Source organism: Haliotis asinina, chromosome 15 (assembly GCF_037392515.1).
Source record: "Haliotis asinina isolate JCU_RB_2024 chromosome 15, JCU_Hal_asi_v2, whole genome shotgun sequence".
In the NCBI taxonomy this organism is placed as follows: domain Eukaryota; kingdom Metazoa; phylum Mollusca; class Gastropoda; order Lepetellida; family Haliotidae; genus Haliotis; species Haliotis asinina.
In genome coordinates this window covers 13,564,697-13,591,293 of record NC_090294.1, presented here as the reverse complement: position 1 = coordinate 13,591,293, position 26,597 = coordinate 13,564,697, and the positions used below count along the sequence as shown (strand labels likewise).

The 26,597-nt window shown below is 40.7% G+C and overlaps 1 protein-coding gene across 2 annotated transcripts in view; it reads right to left on the bottom strand.

Annotated features, from left to right (window-relative positions):
• Positions 1 to 25,924, bottom strand: part of LOC137265117 (arylsulfatase J-like) — a 48,279-nt gene extending 22,355 nt beyond the window's left edge. Inside the window, exons 1-6 of one of the 2 annotated variants that reach the window (XM_067800422.1) lie at positions 25,801 to 25,924; positions 19,801 to 19,876; positions 13,889 to 13,970; positions 13,234 to 13,418; positions 10,035 to 10,221; positions 8,945 to 9,126 (exon numbers count right to left, since the gene is read on the bottom strand). In XM_067800422.1, the coding sequence (XP_067656523.1) occupies positions 8,945 to 9,126; positions 10,035 to 10,221; positions 13,234 to 13,418; positions 13,889 to 13,970; positions 19,801 to 19,876; positions 25,801 to 25,850 (762 nt within the window). In that variant the 5' untranslated portion in view covers positions 25,851 to 25,924. Of the gene's footprint in view, positions 1 to 8,944; positions 9,127 to 10,034; positions 10,222 to 13,233; positions 13,510 to 13,888; positions 13,971 to 19,800; positions 19,877 to 25,800 lie in introns of those variants that run through there. The other variant, XM_067800423.1, reaches the window with a different exon arrangement.
• Between the last annotated feature and the right edge of the window lie 673 nt (positions 25,925 to 26,597).

Here is a 26,597-nt window from a genome sequence, read left to right as displayed (position 1 = left end):
TCTGGGATATGGGGGTGGGTTCATCTATACCATCCCAGTTGAGCCCATCATCCTGAGGATAATTAGAAGGCCTGTTCGGATTAGTGTCAGCTGGAAATAAGGTTGACCTGATAGCTAACCTCAGGCAATCGTTTCCTCTATTCTTAACGTTTACTATGGCATGTTTGTTCCTATAGTAGGGAGGCAAGGCTAGGTATGACCCGCCTCTGAACGGCACGTAGTTAGCTATGTCTAGATAGACATTATCGATTTTATCTACAGCCCACCCGGACCCCAAGTGTGTGTAGCGTTCTAGGTATTCTCGTATCTGCTGAAAACTGGTATCGATTGATGCGTCAATGGTCTCTGTATGTGTGACGACCTCTTGTTGACCTCGGAAGTAAGGCTGAACATACTCAGTGGTACTCCCAACCTGCTTATCGAGCGACATTTTCACTGTGATCTGAAACTTGATACTTCCTAGGTTATTTAGTTCCTGGTTGACCTTATCAGCTATCAGAGGCTTGATATCTGTAATGTCTATGTTTCTATCAACGTGCATGCGCCAACCTCTCAAATAGTTGCCTACAGCGCGCTCAGTGCGCACGAACTGTAGGTCAATAGCTCTATTCTGTCGTAATAATTCTACAAGCTGTGGTTTTCTCATACGAGAATACCCGCCTAAACCCAAATCGTGTGCCTCGGCTTTCAGTTGTTTTACAGTGGGACGTGCTACGGGGGCATGTGATAACAATGCGGTTAACCCGGCTCTCCCCAGGTTTGAATAACCCGTGTATCCAAGCTGTTTTGCTTGAGCTTTTAATTGTGTTACCGTAGGAGGGGCTTCTAAACCTAGTAATCTCAACAATGCTGACTTCCGCATTCGAGAATACCCGATCACACCTCTCTGTTTTGCGACCCGCTTCAGCTCGCGCACAGTAGTCATAGTGTTTACACCTAAGAGAACCAATGTCTAATTGGTTCACAGTAACATTTAATTGGAGTCTATCTTGAGCAGTCGCCTACGTTCTTTTATGTAGCCCTTTTTATTCTCGTAGATGAGTTGATGTCTGACTACGTTCGCTCCGTGAGCTTTACATAGACAGTAGTGCCCTTTAACCCCGATACCACACACAGAACACGTGTAGTTAGGACTTCCCATATGGAAACAACAGAACCCCTGATTCCTGCATTTCCTACCACAGGCCTCGGTCTTCCCCATAAGTATGTATTCGCATCGGTATGGAGCGGGTCTCATGTTTACTTATATAGGTATTTTAATTTAATTGCTTCGCAATTAGCTTCGTAGCTGCTATACCCAACACTATGAAGCCCAGTTCACGATTCATTTGTTCCTTGGATGGTGTGTAGTACTGAGCGAGTGTGGGTTTATTGAGCGGTTCCAATTGTTTACCAGTTAGTAGGTAGTATTCTTTCATTGCTTCATCGACATCGTTGAATGTTTGAACGGCATGGTTTTCACGCTGGAGTTGTTCGTTAATAAAATCGATCCTCTGGAGACGTTTTTTAGCGTACTCGGCCTGTGCTCTTTGTAATTTCTCAGTAGCGAGATCGTGCCGCTTCCTTTCTTCCTGTATTTCAGCCGCGTGATCATCTCGTAGTTTCGAGAAGAGGAAATTACTCCCAGAAAATGCCAGGGCATTCACTAACGCCCCACCAACCATCATAGCTATCGTGGCCATCCTATATTTATTTCATTATATTATCAGGTATTATTCCTTGTTTTACTAGGATGTCTTTTGTGGCCATCGCCATACCAAGGTTCATTATGAGCATACCCATATCCTGCAGGTTGAAATCTAGCTTGATAGTTGGTTGTTTAAGCACCATTTTAGTCAACCGAGCGTACCCTACAGCTAGATTGGCGACCACTGTGGCGTGGTATGCGTCGTTGACGAACGTTTTCCCCTCAGACATTATGTATATGATATAAAATATTAAAATTATAACATGATATGCGGGTCGACTGTGGGGGTGGGGGGCTCACTGTTGGGTGGTGGCTCACTGTGGGAGGGTACCCCCACGTATAACCACGAGATAGCCAAGGCAGCAGTTACGCCTACAGCCAACAACAGTCGGGTTGGGTTGGTCACTTTATGTTGGTTACACCACCGTTTTTTACCGGCAGCTACTCTCTTAGGATTCTTCTGCCTGGTTACTGTTGAAGGGGTCTCCACCGTCACCTCAGGACTCACTGTTGGGGGTACCTCCACTGGGGTCTCCTCCATCACTGTTGGGGGTAGCTCCACTGGGGTTTCCTGTGCAGCATCCATCTATACTATTATTATTATTCTTTCTCTCAAATTGACAATGCTTTGCTGTGATAATCGCCGCCGTCACTGGAGCCAACAACATACCATATTTGTGGTACAGCTAGCAGCTGATAGAGCTCACGGCGTGTTCGATAAAAGGGTCTTTATCTAGTTCCTCCCACAGGTAAAGTCGGCGCTCTGGTGGAATGGGAAGGAAGTATGACACAATACCGGTGTATATCTGGGTCATAGCCGATCCTATTGTCTTTGTCATTTCTGCTCCGAGCTGGGACTATCGAGTCGGGACTGTATCTAGCGTACAGCTTATCGATTTCTTCGGCTGACATTTTGTGAATTTTATCCGGAGTGTAGTCTCCAAAGTAATGTTTGGCTTTACCACCAACAGCCAACGCCACCAGTTTCTCTCACTTATCATCAGTGGGGCCTGCCGTACCCCCAGGTACTAACTGTTCGAGCAATTCCTCACACTCCATCTTATAATATAACAAGTAAGATTTAGTTTTAACTATATAATACCCGATGCAGACAAAACACAGAGAAATGAAGGTTAAGTTGCACACGACAAACACTTCGAATATCATAGCTATATGCTTAGCTTTGCTTAGCTTTGCTTAGCTTTGCTTAGCTTTGCTTAGCTTTGCTTAGCATACTATATATGCTACTGGTTGGTCGGTCTTGAGCACGAGCTTAGCATGTTTAGTTTCAGCGAGCTGTTTCTTCACCCGTTCCCGTTCTAATTTGCTCATCACATTGTTCTCTCTCAAACACTCCTCGAACGAATCCCTGTCCTTGCAGTGAAATAAGGCCACCCATCGCGTCTGCTCCCTGAGGTCTTTCAACACCGAGTTGAACTTGTGCGTTAGCACCCAGACGCTGTGATTTGCATGCCGGCCGGATAAGGCCAGGTACGATAGCATGTCTCTCTTTTTTGTTATCTCGCGATTAGCGCTGCAGTCGTCCAGTATGAACAGCGTCGGTTCCCCTTTAAATTTCTCGTGAAGAGCTTTCAACCAGTCCTGCAGGCGTGTTCCAGGGTCGATTTTGTGTACGTCCGGGTCCGTCATCACCCAAGGTCGCGCGTACGTTTTATTCATGCTCAGAGTAGGGCACATGATAACGATGTTATCGAACACATCCTTGTAGTAACCCTCCAACATATCCAACACGAAAACAGTCTTCCCACAGCCAGTCTGCCCACACACTATGGCGCAGTGTGGGTCAGTGGGTAGTTGTGGGTACCCCCGGGTACCCCCATCAGTAGATGGCTTGCACGAATCTCCCATTGTCTATATTCAGTTGCGCGTCCATAATAACGTACAGATATAATTTCAACTTACCAGCGGGTTGAGCCTTCTTAGTAATCTGGATGGTTATCCCTTCGCTGCCGTTATCTATACGGCGCCCACTACCGTGCAGTTTATCATCATCCGTGGATCGCATGTCCAACCATAGGGCGTACTTGGTGGTCAGGTATTCACCGATCTGCACGGAGCCGAGGTCCAGGTCCTTTGTTATGTAATTCCCCACTGGTAGCTTTTTTATCTCATCCCACTGCTGGTGTGGCCTCATACCATGACTGAACAGCTGGTTTGGCACGCCCTCGATGGTCACTTCCACCTTTTCAATCTCGGGGTTGAAAAACTTCTCGCTGTTCCTCTGGAATGGCTCGTAATCCTCCACGGGGACGACCAGGATACCTTTCATCGATCGCGCCGGCACGTTCAGGTTGATATTCCACACAGTGTCGCTCTTATCTCGCACGATTGATCTATGCCTCAGTACGCGATCGTACAGGATAGCCATCTTCCCAGAGTACTGGCTTCGAACCTGCCTGGCCAGCTCCGGGCTAGTGACCATGTCGAACTCCAGAGAGATGTTGTCTATGGCATAACTGGCCTCATCACCGTTCGACGTAACCACTACTTTGCTATAGTCGTTAAACGTGAGCTCGTATTCGAGCCTATCACCCAGCGCGGCCTGGTAAAACGGCGCGTGTCCCGTGAGCAACTCGAAGTCGAGCGGCACGCAGAATCGATTCCCGTATGCTCGAGCGATGGCCTTTTCACCGTCCGATAGCTTGTCTAGCTGGTCTGGCGTGAAGACATACCCTATGCGCGCCCGGGTTGATTTGCTGATGCCCTGGTACACATCATTGACTCGTTCTCCCTCGCTTTTCCAGAGATCCTTGTAGCAGTGAAACACGTTGCTGTCGTCGATGCTCAGCACCTCGTTACCGCTGATCTTGACGGTCATTTTCTTGATGATAGCTCGACCCACGTTCCGCACTAGCGCGCGTTTGTCGTTGTCGGAGGTCAACGTGATACTGAACGCCAGTCGAACAGTGCCTGGTACAATGAGGTCATTCTCACCAAGGTTTGGAAATCTAACCAGCAGAGTTTGATTCTGGTCTATCTTGCTGGGATTGTTGGTGATGGTCACCGACTGACGCACGGCTCTGGCTCCTAATGGCTCTCTCAATCTTCTGAAAGGATCTAATTTTCTGCCGTACATTGTTATATATAAACGAAATATATTTTTAATACTAAATAATGGATGAAGACATACCTATGGAGGAAATGCGGGGCGCTAGTGCCCAGGCATACGATGAGCAGGAGACCTCATTCAGTACTGGCCTACAGCCGGCTGTCGAAGATATAAACAAGCAGGAGATCTCATTCTCACCAAGGACCAAACTCGTGAAGGACACCGTCGACGATTATTACAAAGCAGTTGAAGAAAGAGACAAAATCAAGCCGTGGGGGCGAGACTATACCAAGTTTACCCTCGATAGCAAGGGTAAGCTGCGTTTTTTATATAATAACCAGGAGATCGATCTCATGCATCAACGCACGAAAAAACCGCTTGCCTTAGCAACATTGGTCAAGAAACATAAGATTGACTTTGTCCACGAACTAGGTTTCACAGAGTACGGTGACGAGCGACCTGAGATTCCCCCGAAGGTCCATCAAGATCTGGAAGGCATCAGGGACGCCACATCGGTTCAAAACATGACTTATGATATTGAAAAGGTGTTGGCTGACTATGAGAACAAGCCCTTCCCGGGCCTCGAAATTACCTTTCGGGAACTGAAGGGGTTGGACCTGTTGATGCAAACCATTCGTGGTCATCTCTGGAAAAGCACGGCCAAAGTGAGTGAGATAGACGACAAAATCGCCTATGAAAAGAAAAAACTCGGTGAAACTGAGGACGAGTCTATTAAAACCACCATCGAGGAACGAATACGTAATTTGGAAGATGAAAGGCAGGTCTGGTTGGAGACAGCGTCCGGCTACAAAGAAAAGCTTCGATCCCAGGCCAACCGTGTGCGGGAAACCATCAATCAAGTCCTCTACCGAGACACCACGTTAGCAGACAGGATTCGGATATTGTTCCGGGAGCAAGGTATCACCATCGCCAGCATTCTGACTGCATTGGGTTTCATCATATCAACCCTGGTGGTGTCACTGGTGGGGGGAACCCCCACACCCCCCACACCTGCCGGCGGGGGAACTCCAAGTGGCGGTGGGGGTGTTAAAGACTGGATAAAAAAACTCCGGGAACGCCTAGCTAAACTGGCTGGTAAAGCCGCCGAAGCCCTTCCCGGCATCCTGGGTAGCATCATCTCGTGGTTGTTGGGCGCTCTGGCTAAAACTGCCACGTGGCTCAGTCAAAACCTGTGGGCAGCCATCGTCGCCGTGGCGGGTCTGGTGTACGTAGCGGCTAAGAAATCTTTAACCAAATAAGCCCCAAAGCTACCCCACCAACCACCAGGGCCGTTTTATTATCAATATGCTGCTGATAGGAGGCCTGAATATGGGGGGCCACCTCCTGTGGTGTTGGTTGAACTTTAGACTCCGGGGGTGGCGTCACTATACCCGTTTCACGTGGTGGGATGTGTGGGATATAGGTGGTGTTAATATCGGGGTTGATACCCAACTTTTGATCCTTCGTGGCTATGACTATTTTGTTGTTATAACCCACCACTTTTTTTACTCTCAGTTGCATATCACTCGGAGCCATGTACAACCCCACGGCGAACACGTAATTGACTTTCGATCTGGCGTATTCTAACACGTTTTGGTAGCGTTCGATGGCCCGCGGGAGATCAACTGGAGAATTGATAGCATCCTCAACGTTGGAAACGAACTGTTTCTGAGCGTCGTAAGCAGTTCCCTTACCGAGGATGTTGGAACGCGTCATCGACTGCGCACCCAACAGCGCCCACACGTACGTTCGAATCGAGTCGTTCAAGCGTATTGTACCAGCACGAGTGAATTCTTCGATGTTTTTGAGATCATTTTAGTCCAGTCTGTGGCTGCATCAGGATTGGTTTGCTTTATACAGCTGACATGGATCTGTTCATTCGTTGTGGGGCCTGTAAATGTATGACGGTGTGGGTTGTATGAACCATCTTTAGAACCGGCCTGATATGTTCCGGACCTGTAGAAGTACACGAGAACTATACCGAGACCATGGTTCACACCAGGAAGGCGAAAGTCTTTATTCGTTGGAATCTCAAACTCCCCACAAACACGTTCATAAGCGCGTTTATCATAGGGGTTATTCGTCATACTCCACGCTTTATCTTGGGGAAGAGGAGCACTTATTTCCTTCAATATTCGTCTCGTTTGATAATAAATATGAAACAAAATGACTGCCTTACTCAGTTCGTCTATACCGTAGTCTAGTGTCACACCCGACCCTGTCGTCGCACACCACACAGCAAAGTTGAGTTGGTTCTGCCAAAACTGCATTGGGTTTTGATTCCAGTTTACCACCGCCTGCGCGTTATTAACGAACACGACATAGTTTTCAAAGATATTAATAAAGGTTGTTTTAAACCCCGTACTACCTACCACCATGATTTTCAAGTGTGCTAAATAATAAATAATAAATAATAAATTATATATTATAATATGTACATAACACTTCCAGGAATAACGAGCGGTGAGGCCGTTCAGCTGACGCACGCGATCGATAACACGTCAGGCCAACTCGAAGTCGCACTCTGCGATATCACCTACCTACCGCAATGGACTAACATCAACATCAGCAACAATAAGCTGTTCGTCAGTGGAACTCGCAGCCAGATAACTGACGGCTACTACAGCGTGTGCTCTCTAAACGACGAGGTCTTCAAACCCCTGGGAGCCGAACTCAAGATGAACGACTCAAACGGCACAGTGGTGTTAATCAACAACGGAAGAACCTCATTGAGGCTCGGCCGACCATTAGCGAGGATACTCGGTATGTCTCCTGATGAGATAAAACCAACAACAACCGTCACAGGCACGAAGTTACCCGATCTAGTACCGTACCGAGAGCTGTACATTCATCTCGGTCAGGTGAGCACAACGTACAACATTCAAGGAGGTCACCCTTCCACTATACTGAGAGCAGTGCCGGTGAAAACTGAGAAATACAACGACGGTAGAACCGAGTCGTTTTCACCACGGCAGTATAAGAGGTTAACCCAGGGCAACATACCTGAGCTGACAATATCGGTGTTAGATATAAATCATAATCCTGTAAATATAGGATACCTCAGCTTAACGCTTCATGTAAAATGACCAGCGCACAAGGGCCCGGAGTGAAAAAATGCGTCAATATCGGGATCTCCGACCTCGGAGACACGCGCGGTTTCGACGCTCCCGGAGTAGATGGTAAAACGTACGCCTTGCAACTGAAAAACAACATTTACAAACGCGTTGAAGTCACCTCCGGTGGAGCCCTAAGTGATATAGTAGATACCACAAGAGCAACAGTCAACACTAAGTACGCCCTTGTCAACACCGGTAATAACTGGATAATATACCCATCGTTCGGGGGTAAACTGTTCGACTTAGACGATGTTGAGAGCACTACCGTCGTCCAAAACAAACCATATATGCTCGTCTTCACCGAAGATGACAAGTGGGTGTTGTTACCCGATAACGACGACTGGTTTCTCAATATTAGACTCGTCTCTCCCTACGTGTTCACGGATAACAAAGACAACCACCTAAACAAAGTTGTGAACAATGGAACCCTGCTCGTGGCTTACGTCCCAACTCAGAGACGTAGCATAGTCGTCAGCCCAGTCGACACTATTGCAGCCCACATGCTATCGAGTAAACCGGCCATACAAAACGTGAAATTGCAGTTGGTGTCTGAATTCAAAGGCGTGGTCACTATACTAGAGAGTCTACCGGCAAACTCAACACTGATCATCAAAGTCTACCTAGGGGAACCATCGGGGAATGATGTCGAGATCGTGAAGGGGATCAAACTCGGGTGGGTGAAACGACACCAGTATCAAGTTTGCAACGTTTACGTGCGGGTGGGTGCCGACTCCAACACCAGTCTGCAGGGGGTCAACGTGATCGTGGAAAACAATATATCACTAACCAATATCTTCCTACCTGCCAACATACACTTCATGGGTATGAAGTTCACCCCTGAACTATTATCAAAAAACCAGTTGGAAATTATATCGTAATAGTATAATAATGACCAGTCATCGACCCAACACTACGCTTAACGACCTAGGAGATACGGAGGGATTCGATCAGCCTGGTGAGGAATGGTGCTCATTGAAACTGGTATACTAGGTCATCACAGAGACTGTCGCAATAATTTTAATATTTACAGTAACAACTTCATGTAAGATTCTGGAGGAAAGTTGCACCTACCTTCGCCTTGTCATGTTTCTGGATGATATCTATTGCCTTCTCCGTAAACAGGTGGGTGGAATAGTGACCGTTCTCGGTGAATACTGACTTTGTATTGTCCCGTAAGTCATGGCCACAAATTGAGGTATTGAAAAAGTCACAATGGCTGTGTGTGTAATAATTCTCTTTTCCTGTCAGGTAGCCTGCAAATTATCACAATTCAAAATTATCTGTAGACAAATGCTACAGATGTGCTATTTGTACCATAAATCAATGTATTTCTCCCTTCGTCCGATGACTGAGTGAGTGAGTTTAAAAAATATCAATTTTAGCAATATTCCAGCAATATCACTGTGAATGCAGGGAATCAAACCCGAGTCTTCAACGTGACGAGTAAATCTAAATCTAAAGTTTGGACAAATAATAATAATCATGTGAAAGATCACATGTGTGTAAATTCTCGATGACTAAAAATCTCTCAGGCTGTTACTATTTTTTAATTCTGCAACATTTATCAATTCTCATGGGTAATAGCTACACAGCATTTCCTTCTTTTGAAAATCATAGTCAGGTTTGCAAATGTAAAGAATATATTAGACGGCTTGGAAAATACGATCCTTTTGTATTTTATTAACCTGCAATAATTTAAGAAAGTTTACTTCAAGATTTGGAGTAATGGCACTTTTGTTTCATATATTTCGTGGATTTTATCAATAGTAAGAATGGCGGTTGCAAGGGCAGTATTGCAGCCATACCCTGGTAATATCTCTGACAGGACCAATAATTTAGAGAAGCCCAGGGAACTTGTTTTTCGAACTACGAACTTCGTAAACCCATTCTTAATACACTTGTTACGGTCACTGTTAAGAATTCTTGAGGCTGAGAACGTTTCGTAAATAAGGGCCAAGGTGAGGACTGATCACACCACTCCCTGTTTGTTGTAAGAGGGTTGTGAGACTCGCTGATTTGGTTCTTCCAAGCCAGAGTGTCCAAATTGCAAAGGTCGATAACTTGACTGTGCTTCAGAATTGATTATTTACAGATCACCTTCGTATAGCTGGGACATTGCTGTTAAACGTGACGTTAAACATAAACGAACATACTTTCTTACCATAGAATGAATCGAATCCCCTGTTGGTAGGGAGGTACGCATTCTTGTAGAAACCCAGATGCCATTTGCCGACAGCATAGGTTGAATACCCTGCATCTTTCATCTTGTCTGCAATTGTGGCGCTACCTAGCGGCAGAGCATTGGGCTGGGTAGCCAAAATGACGCCATGTTGTAAACCAGTGTGAATCTGTAAAACAAATAAGTCATCACAGTGTTTCAAAGACACAAAATAAATAAAGGAGGCTTCAAAACTGAACTGAACCAGACATTTATTTACTTTCAAAATAAAAGGGTACCAGTAAAAGGCTGAACGCATTCAATGACGCACTGATGACTATGTGTTGTAAGAGACGACGAACTTGATCTGCTGGACAGGCCCTGTTCTGATATTAAAAACAATGATTAATGTTAGGAATTCCTTGTCAGATTGGCACCCGTGAACGGCCACCTCCTCGTGGTGGGTGCTGGGTAACATTTAAAGTATGCATCTGTGGTTGTTTCCGTTTTAGAGTCCACTGCAGTTTATAACAAGCACAGGCACACGCGAACGGCCACCTCCTCGTGCTGGGTAATGCTAAAAGCCGTTCACCCCCATCGTGGACCCGGGGGGATATTTGGTCCACCAATCCGTTTACCGTGGGTTGCGGCCCTGTGTCGGTGGAGGAAGGGATCCTGGTGGTTGAGGGCAATAGGGGCCTGCAGCTATGTTCCTATTGCCTAATACACAACTTTGGCCATGACTTCACCTAGACGGGTAATTCAATGGGCCCGGTTCAACCAATCGCCAATCTTGTATTTTGGGCTTGGCGTTATTGTCTAAAACATTTTTTATTTTAAGTTATGTTGTTCTGAACTTTGCCTAGAGTCCTGTGCCCAGAGGGCGGTGGTTCATGGGCCAATCCGGTGGAATTATTAATCATTTAATTCTTCTGCTGGAGTATATCATCCGGGTATGCTTGGTGCTGTAAGCTGGAGGCCCGCTTGCTTTAGCATTGTCCTTGTGATACTCCATGGTGGGTGGAGAGCTCGGATGACGAACAAATATACCAATAATCATGGATTATCAAACCCCTAACAAAAAACCCAACTGTCAAATGGAAAATGATGATCAGCATCGACCCTCTATACAAATTGATCACTGGCCACGGGTTTTTTTTTTTTTTGGTTTTTTTTTTTTTTGTATATTGAGACCCTTGACAAGACTCCTTTGAAATTAAATCCCTTTGCAGTTTCAAAAGGTATCTCTGGCATTGCAGGTTCACTGCTGATTGAATGTAGCAGAAAACACCAAGCTACCAACCTGTTATCAACTGATGTTTGTCGGAGTCAAGGTGTTAGTTTCTGCCAACAGAACACTGAATACAAGCATAGTTCGAGACCGTGACCGTCTTCTAGCAGACATGACTTAGCTCGATATAGTGTTCGAGATGAAAGATCAAGGAGTATCTCTCGTCAAACGTTTCACAACACGGAAAAATACTGAGACTGTCCAAACCAACACATTTATGTTTTCATTTTCAGCCCCAACTCCTCCAAAGTCAATCAAAGCAGGTTACTGCAGTCTGAATGTTGACTTATATATTTCAAATCCAAATTCCAGGTCGTATAAAATTATCCTTACAATACATTACTAAATTAAACTGTGATGAATCTAACCCTGCACATAAGTGTGTGTTCAGTCCACTTTATGAGAATTTCTACGACAAGAAGTGTTCTCTTGTTCCACGTTTAGGGCACAGAATTAAACCCTTTCTTTCTTCGGCCGACGTTGCTCCCTCCCGTCTTCTTTATTCTCCTCGTTGGCAGTTGGTTAGACCACAAGTCGACCTAACATTAACTTCATTTTAAAAATCAGAAACTAATGAATTACAATATAAACAAAAATATAATCAATTAAAATCTAAATATATCAATTACCAACCCTTATTTACAGACGATTCCAAAGACGGTGGAGCAGTAGCTTGTGCCACTGTCATTGGATCCAGAACAATATCGTCTAGATTACCAGACAACAGTTCTATTTTTACAGCTGAAGCTAACGCCTTACTAACGACTCTTAAATACATTCAAAGGCACCCGAAACATAAGCAGTATATAATCTTTTCCGACCCTCTTTCTTGCCTTTAGGCTATTAAAAATATTTCTTGCAAACATCCACTTTTAATAGAAATTATTGAATTGTATAATGATCTTGCCACTGGCCAATACGACATCGTCTTCTGTTGGTTACCCAGTCAAGAGGGCATAAATAAATTACATGCAATAAAACCTTATGTTGGTTATACCTACTTGGGTTGTCAGTCCAGATTTGAATAGGTAATCATGCGGCATATCCTGCTTGACTGTGTTGAGTATTCCATCACAAGGGATCATTATTTTACTTTTAATTCCCGAACTATGAAGGGTCTTTTTGATACCTTAAGTTCTCACTTATTCATTGCATTTTTAAAAGAATTAGATTGATTAACTGAATTGTACATAGATACATATTTTATTACTGGAAGTTTAAATTCGTAACTCTGCTTGTTAGTGGCTGTATCCCCGAAGGGGTTTGAAGTACCTTAAAATTATTGTCCTCCTGAGAGGGTACGTAAGTCCACAAACATTCAAAGTAAATTCTAAATTTCCAGATTTTTAGCCTTAGAATAAGTGTCTTTTTATTGTATGGCTAGATGTCTCAAATTGCTGACGGCTGAGGGGATGATGTAAATCCAGCTAGGGTCCATGCAGGTGCCTAGTATGGTGATCTACCTTCAGTTGTTAGCAATCTATAGACCATTTTTATATTGTATTGTCATGTATAGATAAACTGTTTTAGGTATAGTTACTAGTTTTACATTCTTTTCTGTGATATTCTGGTTGTTTTACTGTCTTTTGCCGACAGCTTTTTTTATAATACTCATATATTCCATTTCAATGTTCCCGTCACGATATGTCTGAAATATTACCGATCCGACGTTAAATAACTAACTCGCTCATCTTTGATCACCATGATAAGCGGAGTGCATCACAGATAACATATATCATATTTGCCACTTTGTTCAGTGGTAACCTGTGGCGGCATATGCTTGGCGACTGACGGGATCGCATGGTCAGGCTCGCTGATGTGCCTGCCACATGTCATAGTATACCAACTCAGTAGATCAATCCTTATGATGTGGCATATACCCTATGACTGGAAAGTGTATGTCTAACTCACCTGGTACCTGCCGGACATGAACTGTGACCGTGAGGGGCTGCATAACGGCTGTACATAGTAGTTTTCGAGCTTCACCCCACCTGCTGCCAGCTGGTCAAGGACGGGTGTTTTAATGTCCGAGTTGTGGTACCCGACATCATGGTACCCGTAATCGTCGGCAAAGATGAAAATTATATTTGGCTTCGCTGAAAGAGCAGTGCAACACGCACTAAGTAGCAACAGTACTGTACGATCCATAGTTGTCACGACACAATGTGCAAATGTGCTGAGTTCCCACATTTTATCAGTTTTCGTTTAGTAGGGGGTCATTTATGATCATGTGACAATGATTAATCATAAGCAAAACCACTTGTCACAAAGTTAATAGCCAGTAGAACTTCCTTTCATGAATTAGCGTTGTGGATTGACATACAAAAATTGTTGACAGATTCATATCACACACGAAATGTGGTTTACATAACGGTCCCGATTGTCTCTACTTGGTATTTTTCTTGACTTTGCCTACCCAAAAGCATTTCAATAAATATTCAGACGGGTTAATATTCCGTTCAGTTACATAAATTTCACAATAATTTACGTTTCACTAATCAAATGTTTTAGCTACGTTCTATGGATTCACATATAACTCAGTTTTAATCTTTAATAGAATGCTTACATTTCAGCTGTAGAAATCTCTGATTGCTTCCCCTAGATGGCCAGATGTGGAGACACGTAACGACAGCTTTTACACGAAAGCCCTGTAACGTCATTTCTGGTGTGCTTACTAAGTTAAAACTCGACTAAGAAGTACGTTCGTTACATTACCGATGCTATGACGTCAATTTTATCAAAATTATGTTTTCACATGTGGGACTTTCAAAAATACCTCAAACTCACCACGTGTGAATTGTACACCTGTGACGGGTCAAGGGTTAAATCGTGCTGAGCGTACTTTGTTCAGGCCACGCGTCTATTCTTACTAACTATGCAACCAAAACAAAAACCCAAAGTTACTTCACGGTATGATGCGTTTCACATCGTCCACAATGCATGATATCAGAGAACTTCCAAAGTCGGCGGTGAACGAAGCCACACACTCATTGAGAGACAGTGTGAAAAATACACATTTTACAAGCGGCCATTACCGAAACTGGCATTGATGAAGTAAAAAGTGACATTTTGGCGCAACACAATGAAAATGAAATGTTCCGTCAAGACTTGGACAAAAAGTCATAACTGACAGTCTGGAACAAAGATGTTTGGAGGCAACTGCACACTTTAAGAGAGCAGCCAAAATAAACAATTTTCCAGAAAGAATATCATTAATCTCTTCAATGTGAAGGCTCGATGCAAATATTCGGGGACTTTATAAAAACAAAACTATATATATGATTGATCACGGAAATAAGTCGATCATCAAACCCATCCTTATCAATTTTGCCTCATCTGAAACAAAGTTACGAGTATTGAGTATTCGTGTAAGGACGCAAGCAAGTGAGAAATCAGAGTTTGGTGATGATGTCACCAGAAATAACGTCTCTGTTATAAATAGACTGAAAAACATGACGGCATCCATAATGCATGGTACCTTGCGTGCCTACGGTAATGCTGTGGAGGGTACAGGACTACCTGTGTTCTGAACTTGTAACGACATCGATGCAGTTTACATCCATAATTCAATAACTACATAACTATAAGACAGAATACGACTGGCAGGAAAACTTACCTTGATTTGGTTTGTTCGGTACATTTCTTGTTCCTTTAATATTTTACCGGCCCTTCCGTGAGTTTGGGTCTGAGTGATAATTGCGAACCTCACTAACCACTCTTTGGAAACAATGCACGAGTTCGGATATGATGTGGAATGCTATTCTATTAAAATACTTACCCGGGAAGGACAGCCATGATGTCATAATATGACTATGTGTTTATAATGTCTTCAGGAGTTAAAGACAATATGCGTTAGATTAGGCCATGGCCACAATATCTCAAAACGAACAGTAACTTGAATTCGATGTGTCTCCTTATTGAATTACATCAATGCCTGTTTTGATATTTTAATGTGCTAATTTACCAAGTCTCCAAAAAACAATGACTTAAAAGTGATTGGTTTCCTTATAGAGTTATTTTAATTTTGTTCGTTTTTTTTTCAAATAAAAGTGTGGCGGAGGATAAAGTATTAGGCTCCGCCCGTCCGTCCGTGCCTACTCCGAACATCTTAAAACTGTTGACCAGAATATTTTTACATTTGGTACCTATGCTCATTACAGTACAAGAAAGGTTCCAGTCAGGATTGGTGACCTTGACCAGTCAAGGGGACTTAAACCCTTGTAACCCAGACATCTCAAGAACCGTTCACTGTATTTTCAACATGCTGAACACCAAGCGTTTGCTAGGGAAGGCCCAGTCTATTTGGGTGACCTTCACTTATTTGCAAAGTCATCTCGACACTCTGAAGATTTCAGCATGTTAAACTGCATGTCCAGCTTGTCAGCGGGATATCTCACGAGCCTTTCTCGGGATGTTTTTCATATTTAACACCAAGCTTTATCTAGGGACCGTGCAGGGACGGTTGACTTTGGTGATCCTCTCTTCATTCCACAGAGTTTACTCGCAGTGCAAACGACTAGGTGTGATAGAGGCCCATACTGGCCCACACAATTTCATTATATGAAGTACTACAATATACTAATTGTAGCAGAACAAAGGCTAAATTAATTATTGAAGTTACCTTCAATGCCTTTTCTGTTTTAGTGCTGTTATGTTTCCAGTCTGAAGGCCTCAAAGTTAGCCCTTTTTACAACATCTTCCAGAAACCTACATTTTCTCATTTTCAGATTGATAAAAAAGAGTGAGCAAAAGCATCACCCATCCCAATTTTTTAACCACACATGAAGAGAGTACATCAGAAAGCACAAATTGTGTTGGGTCATGCTTTTGCACACATCAAAATATTAAAAAGGTACATTTCTTTTGTTATATGAAATTGCCCCATACAACATCTAAAAACACCATTGACGTAAAATATCTTTAGAAATAATCCATCACATTTATACAACTGTTCCATGATTCTTTATTTATTTTGAATGTTTTTGTGCTCTAAAATGAACTTCACAAACACCAAAATTAAAATTTTCGCTATCATAAGGCACTCGCATGACTGATTACTTTGAGGTAGACATTCTAAAGGTGAAAATCGTTGTAAGTATGTCAGAATTTGACCATAGATGTTCTATCATCTGTTTATCAGACATCTCTGAGTCACCTGTCACTGTCAAAATTACACTGTCATTCAACAGGATGTTACCATGTACAAACATACACACTTTCCAAGAAATAATCTACCTTGATGTTTTCTATGATATATTAGATTACATTTAGCCAAAATTACTATATTTGTCTCTATGTAATTTTTTTATTTTGTTAGAATAAGAAAATTGTATCAAGGTATAGCAGATGATGAACACAAGCAGACGTCAAATGTATTATTTTGGAGAGTGTAATTATATACGCTTAAATTCACCACTGGAAAGTATAGAATGAGTAGCCCAATGGTTACAGTACTGGTGTGTCAAACGTTTCTGTTATCAGACATGCAGGTTCCAATCCAAGTATTTTTTTTAAAAAAGTTTGGAGATCCAGTCTACAAAGTTTAGCCTAACTTGTTCACATCACATCTTTTTCTTAAGTTTCGCAATCTATGTTACACTGTTCATACAAACTTAAATTAACATTATGTAAATCTTTTCTTGAGTCTAAAAACACTAACCTTTCAACTCTGTTGCCTTTATTCCCAAACAAAAAAGAACATGGACACGGTAAGCATTTTTTCAAAATATTAGTGTGGTGGGTTTCTTTACGTAAATATTTACACATTGCACAAAGCTGTTAATTAGTGGTGTACTGATTAATCAACTAATTGGTTCATGGAAATTTGACAATCAATTACCGATAACCAGTGTTACGAGCGTGTATTTTCTGTAAATTGAATTATTGATTAAGTGATAATTATTATTTGTTCACACTGTTTAGAGATTTAAGTGATAGTTATTATGGGTCACATTTCGTTTCATAAATGTTCAATGCTAATAGTATTTTAAGGTAGCACTTTTGAAATATCTCCCACTGAGTATGTGCTTTGATTAATTGTTGACTTCCGGGAGACTTCGAGAAGGTTCTTAGTTAATGGCAATGGTCGTATCGTGCTCGAATATTCGAGCATCAGTGACTCTGTATATATAAGGTTGGTTGTTGTGTTGACCACACACACACGGACACACAAGGATTAACTGGAGTGCATGAATCTGTCTGCCTCTTCGTCAATGCTTGACCTACATAACCGCTGCCTGACCGCTCGCTGTATAACATTCAGTATAACCGTTTTTCACTCTCAAACCATGACTTTGGTGGGTTGCTATTATATTTGTGACAGTTTACTTTACTTTTGAATAAGTTGCATTGTACATGAAACCTATATTGTGAATCGTTGTATCTTGCTCTTGTTTGCTCAGTACATATTACTGAAAATTTTAGACTGTCTGAGGTCAGAGGGCATTTCTTTTCCCTAACATCAGAACCAATTAATGCATTCCTTAGTTTGTTTGGTTGGGTTTTTTTAATAATGTGTTTGCAGAATCATTGACTATTGGTTTCGAAATTCATATTGAAACTGACGATTGATTGCCTGTGCTTTCAGGTGCTCTGACGGTTGTTTTTATCATACATCTATAACTGATCGATTGGTGGCCTCAATAATTGATTATGCTGTTGGAGGTCAATTCAATTCCCTCTAGAACTACACTATTGACATATTTAGGACTAGAAAAAATAGAAAGTACCAATTTCTTGGACATAATGATAATTATGTTTTACATGAATTCCTGCTGTAAAACTGATGTTATTTGTATGTGAATAAAATGATAGTTGTAAATAAGTCATTACGGCGCACGGATATTTCAGACTTCTTGTGATTTTGTCACGGGAACGTATAAAACCCAATTTGGGGCCCCTCTGCAGTGAATTTAGGAGTCAGATCATACAAGAAATAGCATATATATGCAAATCTACCTTTTCTCTAAACAAATAACACGTCTTCAGTTCTGTTTGTGGGCAAACAAGCACCCTTATCATGCCTTGCCCTTTGCATATGTGTAAATATACGTTTGCTCCTGGTCCTGACCACATGTAAACTTCCTTCTAATGTTTTTTTTACATACGAAAGGGCTTTCACATGACACATTTACACAAGTATGTAAATTTTTCTCATGTGTGCATGTATACATAACTGTGCAAACAGGGGCTTAAATATAATAAAAGCGCATACGTAAATATGTGAAAATAACTTTACATATTGTTGATTTATTCAGTACAACGCATGAAACTATAAAATACATTGTTTAGTACAACAATGCAGCACAAATCGAGACTATTCCAAATGCCGAAATCAGAAATAAGTCATGGAATCAGTTAGGGTGGCCAACATTTGACCAGACAACCAGATCCCAAATTACTTTCAGGAATTTATATCATTGGTCATAAAGTCTTTTACCCCTAAAATCAGGGGACTACATTCCTTCCTGTTCTTACTGAACTCTGTACTTTGTTGGTTAAGGGGCTGTTAGGATACCACTCTATGGCTCCATGACTTGGGTGGTGGCGTATCATTGCATCCGAAACGTGTAGTTCGATGTTATTGAATGCAACAACTGGACTGTGCGTTCCAGTCCTGGTTATGTGAAGGCTGTCATTACACGATAGAGTACTGCTGATTTCGGTGTGGTACATAAACACAGTAACTAACAAACAAGCAGGCATCTCATCAAGAATGTGAGACATAGGATATTTTCTACCCTAGCAGAATTTCCAGTCGGTCTACACTTGTGACCTAGCACAACTTTTACTGTTACAACTGGTCACAAATCTGGATCTGGCATTAAGGCCTTGGGATTTGCTTGAAGGCATGTTGTCAATGGAACCCAACACGAGAAATCATTTTAAATGTGCAATTTTGTAAAGGACATAATTACAAAATTTACAATTTCACATACTTTTCAATTTTGTAAAATTCATATGTCTACAAATCATGTCAATATATGTAAATTTAGAAGGATTTTATCACTACTTCTTTCAGTTTCAACTTTGCATTTTCAGAGCCATTTTGTGAGCTTATTAACACGTGAACACACTGGCAAATGAACTTTTCGTGTTCATCTCCTCCAGATCTTTCCAATGACATATATATATATGTCTTTGTAGTTATGAAGTTATGGAATATCAAGCAACTCATAGCTTTACTGACTTGTGGGTTTTTTTTCGGTTGTCCAGATTTCTGGACGGAAACACACGCTGCGATGTCTACCTCTTGAAACGTTCTCTATTACTGGGTTCATCTGGGAAAAGATATCACTTTCAATGTACAGCTATCTCAACAGGTTGAATACTAAGAATAGACATTGTCCCGTCAAAGCGGAATAATTACAATGAACCAGTTGTAACATGGAATAGAGTTAGAGGCACTATATGGAATCATTACGGTAATTACCGTATGGATCGTTATAAAAGCATATTGATTGCTCTATGTGTACTTACGGTTGATGGTGCAGGTGGCATGGGAGCAACGTGGTGGCTGGCGAATGATCGTGGACGGATACCGTCATTGACGTAACTATTAGAATTAAGAGGGGTTGAAAGGATCGTGAAGGACTTCAAGCTCAGTACTTTAAAAATCAGACAAGACACACTGATGCACATTGAGTTATTCACTGGTTTGTATAATCCAGAATCGATAGTAAATTTTGAATATTGCTGATAAATATTACCAAAACAAATACTTCCGTATATTAATATTTTTGTATTGTGTCTCAAGTTGATGATCGTTTTATTATATCTCTATATATATTTTTCCACTTTTGACCCTAACTCCTCACGTTACTCATTTAGGACGCTGCTATTCGGAAGAATTTTTTTTTTTTTTTATTTATTTTTCCATTTTTACTTTGATACACAAGTCCATTTATGATGAGTACATTCTGTGGGTTTGTAATTAAGGAAAAGAGAAGATACATAATATAACATGCAAAAGTTAGGGCATCATTCAGAAAACAGACCATGGCAGATAGACCAAAATTTATAAAAGTGATCAATTTTTTAACATATCGCAGCTGAATATTTTGTTAGTTCATAATATTTTTTAAGTTCCAGTTGTAAAAACCGAAAAGTTGGCATCTGTTTGGATGTTTTACAGTCGAAGATAATCCTTTTGAATAGAATAAGAATTATGTTGATTGGGTCATTATTTTTCTGGTCGAATCCAAGCAGAATTTGTTTTTTAGTGAACTTTAAATTTGCCTCGAGGTTTTTGTTGAGCCAGTTTTGAAGATTTCGCCACATGTGACTAACCTTGCTACAGTCGTAAAATAAATGTGTTATTGTCTCTATAGAAGCCGAACAATAGCTACACAGGTTATTGTCAACATATTGCATCTTATAGAGTCTATTTTTTGTTGGTAAAATATGATGCAAGAGTTTGTATTGAAACCATTGCAGAGTGGTATCTTCAGAACAACGGAAGGGGATATGGTTGTATTGTTGCCAATAGTTTGTATCAATATTTTTCTCTAGAATTATATTCCATTTTACGCAATGTTGATTTTTTATTGATTTTGTTTCCAGTAGGGCCCTGTAAAATAATTGACTGCCTTGTTTTTGCCTATTCAAAAGGTTTAACATATATGGTTGCAAAGGGTTTTGTTTTTTCCTAATTGTTTCTAAGCTAATATTTCTTCTTTTGAGGAATGTTTTAATTGAGTTTATTACACCTGAATATTCTAGAAAATTTGTTTTTACATTGTATTTATTTTCAAAGATATCTCGAGAAAGGAAATTTCCAGAGTCATTCAGGAGATCGTTTATAAATATTACACCTTTTGCATTCCAGTTTCGGTAAAATATAGTTTTCTTATCGATTAAAATATTTTGATTGTACCAAATAAGTTGAGAGGTAATGTTTTGTGAATTTGTTGCCCCATCTGCGGATAGTAGATCCCACCAGGCATTCAGGAGATCACAGTAGAAGTTGTTTCTTACAAGTGGATTGATAATATTTCTAAGATTTGGACAATTCGAAGATCGTTGCAGATCCCAGTTTAGGCAAATTTTCAGAAGAGATTACACCATTTGGTGTGGTTATTATAAAATCGTCTTATTATGGAAATTTTTTGAGCTTGCATTATTTCTTTAATATTTGGTGCATTAAGACCCCCATCTTTTACAGTACATATTAATTGATCACGTTTCACCTTATCGGGTTTGTTCCCCCATATAAATCGGGAACATTTACCTTGCAAATCCTCAATCATTTTATCCGGAGGGTTAGGAAGAGAGGCAAACAAATGGTTTAGTTTTGGGAGGACAAGCGATTTCAAGACAGTTATTCTGCCCTGTGGGGTTAGGTTTCGAGTTGACCATATTGATAGGAGGGATTCGCAATGTCTTAACTTATCTTTGTAGTTCAAATCAATCATTTCTTTAATATCCAGGTCAAATTTTATCCCTAATAGTTCAAAGTTTCCTTGTTCCCAGTTTAAATTCCACTTCTGACAAAGTTTAATTCTTGAACGTTTCTTTGAGCCAATCCAAATTATTCTAGTTTTGTCGATGTTGACCTTTAATCCTGAAAAACGGGCAAAGAAAGTTAAGGTTTGGAGCACTGCGTGTAGACAACGTTCTGTTCCATCTAAGGTGCAGGTTGTATCGTCAGCAAACTGATTTAGCAGATATTCTACATTGCCTACATGGATTCCTTTTATTTCTGCTTTATTACGTATCATTGTTGCAAGAATTTCAACACAAAGTATAAAGAGATATGGTGATAATGGGTCACCCTGACGACAGCCCCTGTGTATTTCAAAGCTATCTGTCCCAAAGCCGTTTACCAGGACACTCGATTTAATATTTTTATAGAAAACCTTTATCCATTGTTTTATTGATTCCCCAAAATTAAAGAAGGTTAAAGCTTTTTCAATAAACGACCAATCAACAGTGTCGAAGGCCTTTTCGAAATCTATCAGTAATAAAAGTCCGGGAATTTGATATGTATCAGTATACTCAATTAAGTCATATATCTGTCTGGTGATATCCCCTATGTATCTACCAGACATAAAGCCTTTTTGATCTTCGTTGATCAGTAAGTTCAAAACAGGTTTTATTCGTTTAGAAATTGCCATTGAAACAACTTTATAAAATATTGATAACAATGATATTGGACGCCAATTTTTCTTAAATTGTCTTGGTTTATTTCCCTTAGGTATACATGTGATAAGTCCCTGTTTTTGTGATACTGATAATTCTCCATTTTTATATCCATAATTCAAAGAACGAACCAAATATCACCAAAGTCACACCAAAAACATTTAAGGAATTCTGCGGTGAAACCATCTGCACCAGGACTCTTGTTATTTTTAAGACATTTTAGGGAGGCAAGAATTTCATCGTTTGTAAGTATACCTTCCAATTTCGTCGCAGCATCACTACTTAACCTCGGAACAGAATAGCCTTTAAGCAGATTATCTAAATTTATGTCAGAGACATCATGTTTGCTGTACAGTTTTTGGTAGAACAGTTTTACTTCATTCTCAATGTCAGTTTGGGACTCAAGAATACGTCCGTTTGAGTCTTATAATCTAGAAAAAGATTTATTAAGGAAATTTCTAGATTCCAGTCCCAAGAAAAAAGAGGATGGTTTTTCGCCTTGCTTAATCCAAGTCGCTTTCGATCTTAGAATTGAGCCTTGGGTTTTAAATTGATATACTTCTTCAAGTTCCTGTTGAATAGCCTTTATTTCGGTGATTATTTCCTTTTTAACGGTTTCACTATTAGATTCATCAAGTTGTATTTCTTTTTCATTTAAATTATCAGAAAGATATTTTTCTCTCTTAATTCTTTCCTTTTTTTGGAAGGATGAGTATTTAATGGTTTCTCCTCTGATCATTAATAAGATAGTTTCGAAGAGAAGTTGGTCATTAATGGTGCAGTCATCAGATTCTGTATCTACTTTATACTGAGCAACTGTTTCTGAAATAATACTTTTCACTTTCTTTACATAAATATGGTCTCTTAGTAGAGAGTTATTAAATTTCCAAAACCCTTTGCCGCGTTTTAGATCCGATAGTTTGAATGTCATTGATATCAACGAGTGGTCTGTTTTAAAGCCTGGTTCTATGTCTGATTGTATAATTGAGGGTAATATATTATGGGATACAAGAAAGTAATCTAAGCGCGCCTGTTTAAGTGGAGTGGGTTGTCGCCAAGTATATCGCCGGTCGTAGGGGTTCATTTCACGCCAGGCATCAACGAAATCTAAATCTTCTTTTAATTGTACAATTTGGTCTCTGGCCTTAGAGTTATTCATATGCTTATAATTGAATGTGTCAATAGAGAATTCTTGTACAGCGTTCCAATCTCCACATAAAATCACATGGTCACTTTGAAATCTTTCTATTTTTTGCTTAAGGGATATATAAAACTCTGCATCGTCATTGTTTGGACCATAGAGGTTAACAATAGCGAGTTTATAGCTATCTAAATTCATTTCAATTATAATCATATTACCTTTTACGTCTGTAGTTATCCCTTGCAACTCAAAGTCTAGCCATTTAGAGCATACGATTGCTACGCCACGAGAATTACTCCTAAAGGAACTAAAAAAGCAGTTTTTATTTCCCCATTCATCCCGTATATTAATTTCCATATTTTCCGTGAAGTGTACATCCTGTAGGCAATAAATGGATGCTTTTTTTACGTTTTAGAAATTTAAACAATTGTTTACGCTTAAGTTTATCATTTATACCCCTACAGTTTTGTGATATAATTTTTAGTTTATCCGCCATTGTCAATAATATTCACATTAGACGTAGTGGATTGTAGCAAGGTACTAGTGGTTACATAGTGGTATCTACAAAGGCATGTCAAAGGTATTGTTTGAGCACATCTTGCTATCAAAGGAGAGATTGTGATATTCAACATGGTAAAAATGGAAACAAGAATATATAAAACAACGAAAATATCAAAGATCAACCGGTCGGTTGTAACAGCCCGCAACCCACGGGTAGTACGAATAGTATCGGAAGGTGGAGCCCATCTGGTTTTTGAAAGGGATAGTGGAGTCTAACATTTCATAACTGGAAAGATAATTTGGTGAAACAGTGTTAAAAACAATTACTATTGGTTGTAGCAATCCGCATCCCGTAAACCACGAGTATTAAGAGAGAGAGAAAAAAAATGAATCATTACCCACTGTTATTTCCTTTGCTCCAGTATGTGCTCCATATCATCTCGCAAAGAACGAGAAGGACTCAACAACAAAGGTAAAAACATATCTCTCAAGTAATCACGCCGCGTGTTCTGAGTTATTAAAATAGATTCCCGCGCACAGCGAGAGACAAGTAGTGGAACATATCAAAGGTTTTGTTGAGCACCTTTGGTTTATCAAAATGAGGTAATGAAGATCAGCATGAACAATACAAAACAAGATTGATATTACCTGCATCGTTGTGCAAGCAGTGCCCCGTGAACCGAAAAGAAGGCCATAATTGTCGCATGTTACAGATAGACATAATTCGGTAGAAACAAATACATAAACAGATTACTATTGTCTGGTTTTTGTATCAAGTCACAGCTCGTAAAACGCAGGTATTAGAGTATTTGTCCACTTACATGTATCGATACTCACTACGTGTGCTCCAATATATGTTCCATACAATCATAAAATCAGACAGAGGAGACACTAAACATTCAGAGCCAAGGAAAGCACGTCTCCTCAAGTACTCGCGCCACGTGTCCCTAGCTAGAGAAACACGCTGCTGCTCTGAGCCCGAAAAGCACGTAAGATCGAACACGATGACCGTGCAACTAGTTATTGAAATGTAATACAATACCCAAGCATCTCGACATGAGCAATAGAAAGGCAAAATTAATATTGTCTGCTTGGTTGTGCAAGCAGTGCCTCGCGAACCAAAGAGGTCATAATGATCGGCATGTTATAGATTGAGACATAATTCGATGGTAAGATAAATACAAGAACAGATTACTTGTCTGGTTAGTTGTAGCACACAACTCGTAAAACACAGGTATTTTAGTACTTGTTCACTTACATGTATCGATACTCACTGCGTGTGTTCCAATATATGCTCCATACAATCGTAAAGTCAGACGGAGGAGACACAAAACATTCAGAGCCAAATGAAGCAAATAGTCGCGCCACGTGTCCCAAGCTAGAGAAACACACTGTCGCACAGAGCGCGAAAAGCACGTAAGCTCGGACACGATGGCCGTGCAGCTGGTTATAGAAATGTAGTTCACATTTGTTATACACAGGCATGACGTTAAGAACAATAGAAACACAAAATTAATACTGTCTGCTTGGTTGTGCAAGCAGTGCCTCGTGAACGGAAAAGGAGGTCATAATTTACGGCATGTTATAGATAGAGATATAATTCGGTAGAAGCAAATACAAAAGCAGATTACTATTGTCTGGTTAGTTGTAGCACGCCACAACTCGTAAAACAGGTATTTAAGTAATTGTTTACTCACATATGTCGACACTCACTACGTGTGCTCCAATATATGTTCCATACAATCATAAAATCAGACAGAGGAGACACTAAAACATTCAGAGCCAAGTAATCGCCCCACGTGTCCCAAGCTAGAGAGACATATTGCTGCTCAGCGCGTGTGAAAAGCACGTGAGGTCGAACACGATAACCGTGCAACTTATTATATAAATGTAATAAAAAGCACAGGCAAATCGCAGGTATTGTATAATGTATCATAACTCAAAATATAACGTGATACTTAAAGAGTTGTTTTTGGAAATCCTTTTTCCACATTGTGTTTGTATAGAGGAATCGGAAAGGAACAGCCGAAATTACCGGTTGTTGTGCACCACCGAAGTATGTTGTAGGAGGGTATCATTTGTCCATATCGTTTGTTGTGTTTGTAAACACAAAGCATGACGGCCCAGGTATCAGGGACGAAGAATATCTATTGGTACATCTTCCACACGGACGATGGGATTAATGGATCTCTGGTCTCCAATACCACCTCTGTTCCTACGACTCGGACCCTAGTCCAGAGTTTGGTCGTTTCACGGATGTTGTTTGCCTGACGTCCAAGGATGGCTCTCCTCTTTTTCATCGCACCCGGTAAGTCTGTTTGGACACTGTATCCTGTCCCTTTCAGCTGCTTCCTGGCCTCATAAACTGCTTCTCTGTCACTTATTTGGAGAAAGGTGGCTATTATACAGCGAGGAGCGGAAGGGCGATGTTCCCTTTGGTACTCTGACTTTGGCAGGCGGTGTGCAACTTTGAAGTAAATGTCACTAACTCGTT